At 42.0% G+C, this 12,004-nt stretch overlaps 1 protein-coding gene across 1 annotated transcript in view; it reads left to right on the top strand.

The window, feature by feature from the left end:
• The window catches only part of HEATR4 (HEAT repeat containing 4), a 54,788-nt gene that overhangs the window by 30,469 nt on the left and 12,315 nt on the right, over positions 1-12,004 (top strand). Inside the window, exons 9-14 of the mRNA XM_082274966.1 lie at positions 299-403; positions 3,144-3,262; positions 4,014-4,194; positions 7,520-7,589; positions 8,928-9,114; positions 11,777-11,855. Coding sequence (XP_082131092.1) covers positions 299-403; positions 3,144-3,262; positions 4,014-4,194; positions 7,520-7,589; positions 8,928-9,114; positions 11,777-11,855 — 741 coding nt within the window. The remainder of the gene's footprint in view (positions 1-298; positions 404-3,143; positions 3,263-4,013; positions 4,195-7,519; positions 7,590-8,927; positions 9,115-11,776; positions 11,856-12,004) is intronic.

The raw sequence follows: 12,004 nt of genomic DNA, 5'->3' as shown, positions 1-12,004 counted from the left end.
CAAAACATGTCTTTGTGGATCTGACTATGTACACAGAAGGACAGTCCTGCTAGAAGACAAAAGGGCCCCAAACTATTGCCACAAACCGGAAGTGCACAATTGTCTACAATGCTCTTCCAGTAGCATTAACTGTACCCACCACTGAAAACACCTAAATGCAATAATTTGTTGCGGATCCCAATTCTTTTGGTCACACAGACTATGCTAACTAGAGATATATTAGTACTTAGTACTGGTTGAATATTGTTTTATTACTTAGTGACAGGTTCTCTTTAGTGTATCTTATCTCCTCTTATAGAATATAATCCATTCATTGCTGGGAGAAGCACTTAACAGAAGTAACTGGAAGGATCGAATTGTTGCATGCAGAGCCCTCTCCCGTCTTCATGGGGATATCAGCCGGGTAAGCTTTCCTAATTGAAAACATTAAAAAGTTACCACAGCTAAATCTAGGGGAAAGAATATGCAAATATTTTATTCAGCTGCTGATATGTTACATGGAAGCATTATACATACTATCACTTAGGAGTCAACAATGCTGGGAGATTTAATATAAATGATACTGGGCCTCAGGAACAGAAGAGTATTTGAAAGAATAACTAACTGTGTTGCCCACAAAAATCATTCAAAACCTCCCTTATGTTTTCTGGATAACTTATAGACATATAGAGAAAAACCTAGTTGGCTGATACAGGCCACAACACCTGTATTGGATCGCCCGCTGATCTGAAGTAGGTAGGTACACGGGTGCATGGGAAGGTGAGTGGCAGCTATTCGGCTTAGATTAGTTAAAAGTATACCTTACCTTGAAACACATTAAGGTGGTACTAAATGGTAAGAAGATTTTCAATGCTGCTTGTTTGTAGATTTTGGATCCTTGAGTTATTAACCGGCCTGGTAAGTAGTTTGCTAGCCACGTGTACAGCTGAACTCTAGGAGTGCAGTAGACTCTTTGATTTACAGTGTACAATAGGTTTTTATTCCAACATATTGTCTTCCCTCTCATTATCCACCATGGCAGATACTGTGGCTTGACTTGAGCAAATAGGATTGTTTATAAAGGAGATGAAATGGAGTTCTAGGCCAAACTTCTCTCCATATAGACTGGATCACCACAAACCAAAGCAATGGAAGCGCTGACTCCGCAGCTATGGGATGTATGATCTGGAATGTGCAGGGCTTGCTTTTTTTCTGGACAAAGGATGTTATCAGTCCAAAAGAAGAATGGGAAAAGCCAGCTCGGTGCTAAGGCAATATGAGTTCTTTCAGATACTTTTGTAAAAGAGGCCCACTTTTTATAATTCAGGGTATTACATACTTTACATGGAAAAAAATAACCTTCTTTCCTTACCCTGCCTATGTCACCCTCATTGTTTCATCGTTTTAACCCCATGTAAGTTGAACACACACCACTGAGCTGTATATATCGCGTGGGTGCCACCTACAAATAGCTGTGCTTTTGGTTTAAATGTGCCCTTTAGGAATCCTCAATATATTCAGGTGCATCTCATAAAATTAGAATATCATCAAAAAGTTTATTTATTTCAGTAATTCAATTTAAAAAAGTGAAATTCGTCTATTTTGTATAAATGTGTTACAAACAGAGTGATATATTTCAAGCATTCCTTTCTTTTAATTTTGATAATAATGGCTTACAGCCAGTGAAAACCCTAAATTCAGTATCTCAGAAAACTAGAATATTATATAAGACCAATTAAAAAATGATTTTTAATACAGAAATGATGGCTTATTGAAAAGTATGTCCATGTACAGAATAGTATGCACTCAATACTTGGTCGGGACTCCTTTTGCATGAATTACTGCATCAATGCTGCGTGGCATGGTAATCAGCCTGTGGGACTGCTGAGGTGTTATGGAAGCCGAGATTGCTTTGATAGTGGCTTTCAGCTCATCTGCATTGTTGGGTCTGTTGTCTCTCATCTTCCTTTTGACAATACCCCACATATTCTCAATGGGGTTTAGTTTAGGTGAGTTTGCTGGCCAATCAAGCACAGTAATCAGGTATTGGTATTTTTTGCAGTGTGGGCAGGTGCCAAGTCCTTTTGGAAAATGAAAACAGCATCTCCATAAAGCTGGTCAGCAGCAGAGAGAAGCATGAAGTGCTCTAAAATTTCCTGGTAGAGGGCTGCTCTGAATTTGGACTTGATAAAACAAAGTGGACCAACACCAGCAGATGACATGGCTCCGCAAATTATCACGGACTGTGGAAAGTTTTGCATTTCTTTTGGAAATCAAGGTTCCAGAGTCTGAAGGAAGAGTGGAGAGGCACAGAATCCAAATTGTATTCGGTCCAGTGTGAAGATTCCACAATCAGTGATGATTTGGGTAGCCATGTCATCCGCTGGTGTTGGTCCACTGTGTTTTATAAAGTCAAAAGTCAGCGCAGCCCTCTACCAGGAAATTCTAGAGCACTTCATGCTTCCCTCTGCGGACCAGCTTTATGGAGATGCTGATTTCATTTTCCAGCAGGACTTGACACCTTCCCACACTGCCAAAAATACCAATACCTGGTTTAATGATCATGGTATCACTGTGCCTAAATGGCCAGCAAACTCGCCTAACCTAAACCCCATAGAGAATCTGTGAGAGGCACCAGACCCAAGAATGCAGCTGAGCTGAAAGCCACAATAAAAGCAACCTGGGCTTCCATAACACCTCAGCAGTGGCACAGGCTGATTGCATCCATGCCACGCCGTATTGATGCAGTAATTCATGCAGAAGGAGCCTGACCAAATATTGATTGCATACTACTATACTGCACATGGACATACTTTTCAATAAGACAACATTTCTGTATTAAAAGTCAGTTTTTTTTATTGGTCTTATGTAATATTCATATTTTTTGAGATACTGAATTTTGTTTTTTCGCTAGCTATAAGCCATATTCATCAAAATTGTAAGAAATAAATGTTTGAAATATATCCCTCTTTGTGTAATAAATCTATATAAAATATATGAGTTTCACTTTTTTAATTGAATTACTGAATAAATTAACTATTTAAAGATATTCTAATTTTAGGAGATTCCCCTGTATAGTGATGTTCTGATTTAGGCAATTTCCTTCCTAATTACAAAATGTCAACTGTGTTTGGATTGCCTGATTATGTGTTTTGTGTCTCTAGGACCTGAAGAATAAACTGAGCCATCTGATGTGGAATGACTGGAGTCCTGCTGTGCGTTGGGCAGCTGCCAAAGCACTGGGCAAACTTGGTCAAGGAAAGGAGGTGCATGATCAATTAAGGTGGGAATGGCAGTGGGTACAGCCATGTCTGCATGGGTGATGGAAAGAGTATTTTCATCTCAGGAGGATATGTTGTGCCCAGTGTAATGAATGGTGCTAATAAAAGTTATTCAACACAACATGGCATTAACATGGGTAATAACTGGGTCATTTTTAAATCTGAGCAACCATGACAACAGTGTGGGTTTTGCCTTTAATAGTTTTCAGTGGCTCATTGTCTTTTCCAGAAATCTGCAGAGAGCTTGAGAGAAAAGTCAACACTGACACTGTTATTAGTGCTGTATCTTTGGTGGGATACATGTTTTTGGTGTTTCTTATTACAACACTGGGTATAAACATGTGATTGTAGAAGGAATGCCCTAACACTGGTGCAGCAGTTGCACCAGTATGGTCTATCTCAATACCAACAGAACAGAAACAGGTTAGGCCAGCCTTTTTGTCAACCAGGGCCTGGGGGTGCCTTCTGGGTTCTTTAGGGGTGCCTTGGCAAAATGCCCAAAAAATTGTGTACAAGCCACTGGGTGGATCAAGTCTACTTTTTTTTACTCAAAGCCACAGGTTTCATTGATTTTGAAGTTGCTGTGTTGAAAGCAGAAACAATGGGCAAGTATAAAGATCAGAGCAACTTTGACAAGAGCTAAATAGTAATGGCTACCGTTAGACGAAACAACAGAATCTGCTAAAATCCTTGCATAGTATAGTTTACTTGGGACGTAAATATAGAACTAAAGTTTGACTTTATTATTTTCAGGAAACGCCTAGAAGGTGACAGTTGGAAATCAAAGGTGGAAGCTTTGTCTCTCATTGGTTGGCTACAGATTATGACAGCCCAGCTGTTTCCAGGATTCCTGCAGAGTTTTACTAACGACTTTGCTGCAGTTCGCAGACAGGCCTGTCGGACTGCAGGTGTACTTCACATTAAAGATGAGATGGTAAGGGTTAGCTTTCACTTGCGGTTGGGAATCAGTAAATAAACAAAAAGACACACTCACCGTAAAGACCTGCAAGGTATAGAAGACTTTTCCCTATAAACAAGTGGAGGGAACTTTTCCACTAATCTTAGACACAACATATACACCTGCACCCAGATGGATACAAGCTCTACCTACTCCTATGTATCTGTATCTTTATCATTAATTGTATCCTGAATTTGGTTCCTATTATACTTGGAATTCCATAAATCTAGATTTAATACATGAAGATGGAGGAGAATAAGTAGTTACGAACGTGCAGGTACTCCCATTTGCATATAAAACGGCCTCTGGAACAGCCGGCAAAACTGGTCAGGCTCCTGGTAGCCTCCTTTCACCTGCTCCCTCGGCCTCTTTGGCACCCTTAGCGCATGGAATTGCAGACAAAGTTGATGATGTCTATTGGAAGAATGGTTGCCAGCAGTGACGCCAAAGGATAAGTACCATGTGACCCTATGGGTATTTGCTAATATATCAACATAAATGAAAGCGCTGTTCAAACCACACATGTGAGGTATCGCCGCTATCACCAGAGCGACAGCAATCATTTTAAAAACAGCTACTCTGTAACTCTAAACTGGTAACCGTTAAAATTTTTTAAAGTGTCGCCTATGGAGATTTTTATTGACTGTAGTTTGTCTTGGATAAAAATGGTGGCCACACAAAATATTGATACTTTGGGCCCAATTTGGACATTATCACTTAAGGGTGTACCCCCTTTTGTTGCCAGCGGTTTAGACATTAATGGCTGTGTGTTGAGTTATTTTGAGGGGACAGCAAATTTACACTGTTATACAAGCTGTACACTCACTACTTTACATTGTACATTGTAGCAAAGTGTCATTTCTTCAGTGTTGTCACATGAAAAGATATAATATAATATTTACTAAATTGTGAGGGGTGTACTCACGTGTGTGAGATACTGTATATATATATGTAGACATAGGCTGGCCATTAGGGATCGGGCAAGCCAGGAATTGTCACTTATGTTGTATATGTGGATTTTATGCATTTTTCTATAACTGATGATTTCTTTTGCAAATCCAATATGCAAATTGGAGTAGCTGCAAGTTTGTAACTACTTATTCACCTCCATCTTCATGGGAAAAATTGGGATTTATGGAATTCCAAGTATAATAGGAACCAATTCAGGATACAATATTTATAAAGATACTTAGGAGGAGGTAGAGCTTGTATCCACCTGGGTGCGGGAGTATGTGTTGAATTAGTAAAAAAAACGCAGTTGAACTGCCTGTTTACCACACCCCCCAACTACTCCCTCTAAGCTGCAAAAGCAGCGGACAGAGGTGTACACATAGTGTGACCATGTTGCTCTGAAAGCATCATGCCACAGCAAAAATGATTCCCCCCTCCCCCCAGGCAGGCACTACCGTTTCATTTAACCGTGTGCAATGCAATTTGGGTTACTTGCTCTACATCTTCTCCATTCAGAAAAAGCCACACATTTCTTTTAAAGAGTGCAAGCCAATAGGTGATTGGAGGAGGAGTGGATAAATGTCATGATCTTCCCTCCTAACAGTCAGAATTTTTGTAGATTACCTGTTGATCCTGCCAGTAGATCCATTTTTTTCCCACCTCCTTTCCCTGTTTAGGACCTTTTACATGGGCTTTGTCTATTCCTTTCAGAAATATTTGGAGGCATCACGCCACAGCAAAAATAATTCCCCCCTGTTCCATTTGGCAGACAGTACCAATACGTGACCCATTTGACCATGTACAATACACTTTGGGTTACTCGCTTTGCACCGCCTCCATTCAGAAAAACACCTTCATTATTTTCAAAGAGTGCAAGGCCATATATCAACATAGATTCTTTTTTTTTAAATTTAGTATTATCGGTATTACGCAGAAAGCCAAACCTCATGATTTACATAGCATATTGTATTTTTTCTCTTAGGGACATTAAAACTACAAATATAGAAATTGTGACAAATACCCAGTCTTTAAAGTGTTACTAAACCCACAACAGTAAGATCGGTGTGTGTATATGCAGTAAAGCATGCTTTTTATACTCACTGTGAAACCTAAGGGGTTATTCCTCCGCACTGTGTATAAAGTCTGTTTGATCCTGTCTTCTCTGATTCTCTTCTTCTTTAACTGACTCGAACCCATCTCTTGACAGAACAGAGCATTAGGAGTCAGGCTGCACATGCTCAGTTTGGTGTGTATTGCTAGAGATTTTTTATTTTTTTTGGGAGAATGCATGTGATCAGCACAGGGCCATTTAAGCACTGCCCAGACAGGGGATCATTGGAGAATGAAATCTCCTCCTACAAGCTTTAAGCAGACCTTGATAGAAGTCACAAGCATGTTATAACTGCTGATGGGAAAGGTATCTAGCAGTTTATATGAGGGATCGACCCATTATCAGCAAAGCCGATATATCGAGGGCCGATCTGCACTTTCCCCGATATATCGGAATCGGCCCCTGAGGTTACCGATATTTCGGGAAAGTGCTGTACCGGAGTGATACCTGCAGCTAGAGGCATCACCCCGGTACCGGCCTCCATAGCCGACGGTCGGCTGTCTTGTAATGACAACCGATGTGGCTTAGAAGCCGCTCGGCTGTCATTACAAAGAGTGGGAGGGGACGTCCCCCCCCCTCCCGCCGCCCTCTGTGGCTTGCCCGGGTCTCCCGTCCCACCGGGAGACCCGGGCATCCTACCTGCACGGCCGCCAAAGACCTGATCAAAGCCGCATTCGGCTCTAATCGGTTCTCCATGTAAAAACCCGGAAGTGATGTCATGACATCACTTCAGGGTACTCGGCGCCAAATTAAAAAGAATGACTGCATTCAAAACAGCCAAAATTGGCGTTTTGAATGCTTTTAAGCGCAGAGGAGGGGTCTGGGGGTCTTTTAAACCCCCAGATCCCTCCACAAGAGTACCTGTGTAAAAAAAAAAAAAAAAAACATTTTTTTTTTAGATGTCCGAAAAATATTTGGCAGATATCGGCCGATACTGATATGCGATGACCAAAATATCGATATTGGCAAAAAGAAAAAACGATATCGGTCGATCACTAGTTTATATTTACTAAAATAATTGCATTTCCATGTTCTGTGTACTGTGGGAGACCAGATATAGTGAATGCAGGCTCCTGGGTTTAGTAACACTTTAAGTTAAAAAAACAAACATTTACATGTTATTTAGCTATTGTTTATTCAGATGAAGCAATAAATCATCTACAGCTTTATAATGATTAATGTGACTCAGAATTGCTATGTGTTTTGAACTTATACTCTTTTTTTTTTTTTTTTTTTTAGGTCATGGAACACCTCTACCACATAATTCAGTATGATCCAGTATGGAAAATCCAAGCACAGGCAATCAGAGGTTAGTAGCTGGCTAATCTACCAATCTAAATGGCCTAGATGCCATTGCTAACTGCTCAAATGCTAGTTGCCTGGCTGTCACAGTGGTGTTCTTTTTACGTCCCAAACCCAGAACAAGTATGCAGATAGGGGTCTCTGATGTATCTGCTATGAATACTGGTTCTAGCACAGGGGATCATTTATTAAAACTGGAGAGTGCAAAATGTGGTGCAGCTTTGCATAGAAACCAATCAAATTGCAGATTTTATTGGCCATCTCCAAGCTCACCTTTTCCCATCCATCCATTAGCATTCATGTACTTCCATGTTGAGACACTCAGGTTGAGTAGTGTTAGGAAGTGTTAGGACTGCAGGATACACAGGGTGCCGTGGAGTGGCCTGCAGCTTATACATGCGTTTGCAAATGTGTGTTAACTAAACCCCTGTTTAGCAAACTAAGTGCCGGTTGGTTTCCACACACACACCTTCTTTAATCCCCCTTTTTCTCTTCAGTTTGTTATATACAGGGATGGAGACGCTGAGCAGTGCTCGCCGGTGTCTCATCTAAAGTCCCAAAACTGCCCAAATTTTCTATGGAGTGTCATGGTTTGGGGCTGCATGAGTGCTGCTGGCACTGGTGAGCTACAGTTGAGGAAACCATGAATGCCAACATGTACTGTGACATACTAAAGCAGAGCATAATCCCCTCTCTTCGGAGACTGGGCCGCAGGGCAGTATTCCAACATGATAACGACCCCAAACACACCTCCAAAACGACACTGCCTTGCTAAAGAAGCTGAGGGGTAAAGATGATGGATTGGCCAAGCATGTCTCCAGACCTAAACCCTATTGAGCATCCGTGGGGCATCCTCAAACGGGGCAAGGTCTCTAACATTCACCAGCTCCGTGATGTCATCAAGGAGGAGTGGAAGAGGGCTGCAGTGGCAACCTTTGAAGCTCTGGTAAACTCCATGCCAAGAAGGGTTAAGGCAGTGCTGCAAAAAAATGGTGGCCACACAAAATATTGTCACTTTGGGCTCAATTTGGACATTTTCACTTAGGGGTGTACTCACTTTTGTTGCCAGCGTTTTTGACATTGTTGTGTGTTGAGTTATTTCGAGGGGACAGAAAATTTACACTGTTATACAAGCTGTGGACTCACTACTTTACATTGTAGCATAGTGTAATTTCTTAAGTGTTGTCACATGAAAAGATATAATAAAATATTTCCAAAAATGTGAGGGGTGTACTCACTTTTGTGAGATACTGTATGTGCATGTTCTATTTATTTTGTTCAGTGTCAGTAAAAATACTGCTTGGTTGCATTGGTCCATTGTGTTGATCTTTTATTAATATTTTAGCTCTAGGACAAATAGGACATATTACACCTCAGGTGAAAGAACTCCTCCTATGGGCCATGAAGCTGGAGGAGCCGGGTATCCGAATAGAGGTTTATAACTGCATCGCCAAGTTGCAGCTCTGTGATTCTGAAGTTCAGTATGCTCTACAGGACAGGCTGACACTGGAATCCCATGATATGGCCAATAGGTGAGTGTGTCTTTAAAGTCCAAAACTTTTACAAGGGTAACATTGTGTTTGTGTTGTGTTTTTATTACCATTTAGGCAAGGTTCACATTGCTGTGATCCAATTTTGATCTGACTTTCAGTGCAATTTTGATGTGGTTTCCATATGCTATGGGGCCAAAATTGTGATGGATGCGCATCGAAGTAGTACAGGTGTCTTTTGCATAACAATTCTTTGCTGAGTTGCATTGATGTGAATGGGCACAATTTAAAACAATGTGATTTCCATTGTCATGCGATTCTGTGCGACTCAAGTTGCATCTTGAATCACACTAGTGTAAACTGAGCTCTAGTAGGGACAGATATTTACTGCCTCACTCTCTCCCTACTCCCTGGCCAACTGTCTTGTGATGCCCTCTTCCTACCCTAGTCATCTGATCAGCCTTAAAATCCCGCTACTAAGATCAGACATCATATTTATTTAAGGCGTGCCAAGACTGGAGGCAGAGAGGCTGAAAGAGACAGTTTTCCCACTCTGCACCAGTATACAAAAATCCAACAGCTAGAAGAGTACAGTAAGCTTTCGTCCTTCTCTGCAAGCATTTCTGTTCTAGGGGCACAAACCCATAGTGGGTGAACTGTAAGTACCTCGTACACTATTCCAACATCTTAAAAGCACAAAATCGAAAGGACTCAAGTCTTACGGCCCTGGTAGGCCAGATAGATTTCTGTCCCCGTTTATTATACACTGATCTGTTACTAACAGCAACATGCATTCTGCCAATAGCAGCCATGCCATGCTAATCGATGCTTTAGGTTGGTTATGCAGAAATCTGGTTCTGACATTCAGTGCACTTTGGGTTTTATTTAATGTCCAATCACAGTGTGTAATGTGCAGTAACTCCATCCAATAAGACTAACTGATATAACTTCAGTAATCTAAAAGCTGATTGGATGGATTGGGTTACTGCACTTTGCATACTACTGCTCTTGGCTCTGATGTAATGAAATACTTGAGAAGATCTTTAAGAATACATTCAGTTACATGCCACCAGACAGGATATGTTCTGTTTAGTGATGGTAAAATTGGTATAGATCAGAGAGCTAATATACATTTCACCTGTTAGGAAAATAATCATTTTACAATTGTTAGTTTAAGTGCCAATAAATAACTGAAATGTTCCATGTATTGTATTCAGAAACAAAGCAATGCAGATATCAGCTTACAGTCCTGGTGTCAGAGCAGGCACACAGCAGAAGTGGTTATCATAAGTACTTCTACTGATGGGGAAGTTGTGCAGTCTCTATTTATTTTTGCCTATGTAGCACTACTCCCAAGGGAGCGGCTGAGTGTGGGGCCCCCTGGGTTACCGCTAGCAACAGCAGTACCTTTAGGGCCGGTTCACATTTGTACGAGTGCGGCGATCGCATGTAATTCGGAGCGCACTGCTCCTTCATTACATGCGATCGGTTCACACTTGTGCGATCCGATCCTGTGCGAACTGTCAGATTGCACTGCGATATGCGATCAAACTGGGAGTGTCGTTAACATTTAATTGACACCCCCTGCGTATCGCATATGGCAGTGTGAACTGTCAGAGGTGCGTTTGCGATGCGGGAACAGGCTGCGAATTCGCAGCCTTCCCGCATCGCACAAGTGTGAACCGGGACTGAAGCATGTTTCCCAAGTGTGAATACCTCAGACAAGAACCAGTCCAGTTTCTTTGGGTTTATAGGTTTATTTGAGAACTTGGATAGGAGAAGGCATGAGTGGGATACTCCCAACAACTGAACTATGCACAAATACGCAGGGACTCTACAAAAATGGTGCTTAATGCTGGTTAACGCTTGCTGGCGCTGATTAGCGCTGTCTGACGCTGGTCACGGCTAGGCCGCTTACTATGACTTCACCTCTGACTGTGGAAAAGTCCTTTAACCCCCCCTGAGGTACTCATTCCTAGGGTAGCTGACTTGTAGGGCAATCTGTTTCGCTGAACACTTCAGGGCCCTTCCTGGCGCCCCCTTTAATCCCCAAACTTCAGGGCTTTAGTACTTGGCACCCCTTTACTGTACTCTCCTGGTTAGTTGGCTCCTGGATCCCCCTTGACCTCTCTGGAGTGATCCCCTTTCCTAGGCAGACCCCTGGGCAGATCTTAAGTACTCACGACACTGTTTTTACAGAAGATCTCTGCCCCGGCAGCTCCACTCGGTCAGCACACTCTGGATCCTCTGCAGCCCAGCTCATCCTTTGGCCCCTGGGCCGACTGCCCGGACCACCTTCACACTTCAGCAGGAAGAGAGACAGCCGTCACCTCCTCCTGGGACTGATGCTCCCGCCAAAAGACACTCTGTTACATGCTCCCTCCAGATTTATTTTCAATCCCAGGGTGCACTGCGGCAAATCCCGCTCACTGGGACAGTCATAAACCCTGGTGCGCTATTGGCTTGGTTCCCCCCACTGTCCAACAAGGTCCCTCATTGGATACAGTGAGTAGACTCCCTAGACTCAACAGGCCACACCTGGAAGCATGTGACAGATTAGCTAACAGATCCGGCCCCCCTGATAAGCAGACAGGGTCACATATATGCTTTTTCCTAGCAACTACCTAGGAGGGTGCTACATCTACTTTCTGTTTTGACTTTTATCTTTTTTTTAAATTAAATGACCGTTTATCTGATTATTTAGGGACTTGAAGAAGACTCTGGATGCTTTAAACATGAAGAAAAGTGAGAACCAAGAGATGCTGTTAATGGTCAAGCAGCAAGTAAGTAAATGGAACCTGTGAGACTAAAAATATGTAAGCTGTTATTACTAACCTTTTATCAATGTGTGGGATACCAGGGCTGTCAGCCTCCTTGCTTCACTTTTTAGTAAGTTCCGCCTACAAGACAAGGTTTTTGACTTTTTACACTT

This window comes from Pelophylax lessonae (assembly GCF_965119305.1).
Source record: "Pelophylax lessonae genome assembly, chromosome: 13".
NCBI classification, from domain to species: Eukaryota; Metazoa; Chordata; class Amphibia; order Anura; family Ranidae; genus Pelophylax; species Pelophylax lessonae.
Note: the sequence above shows the minus strand (reverse complement) of the source record. Positions and strands in the feature narration are given on the sequence as shown.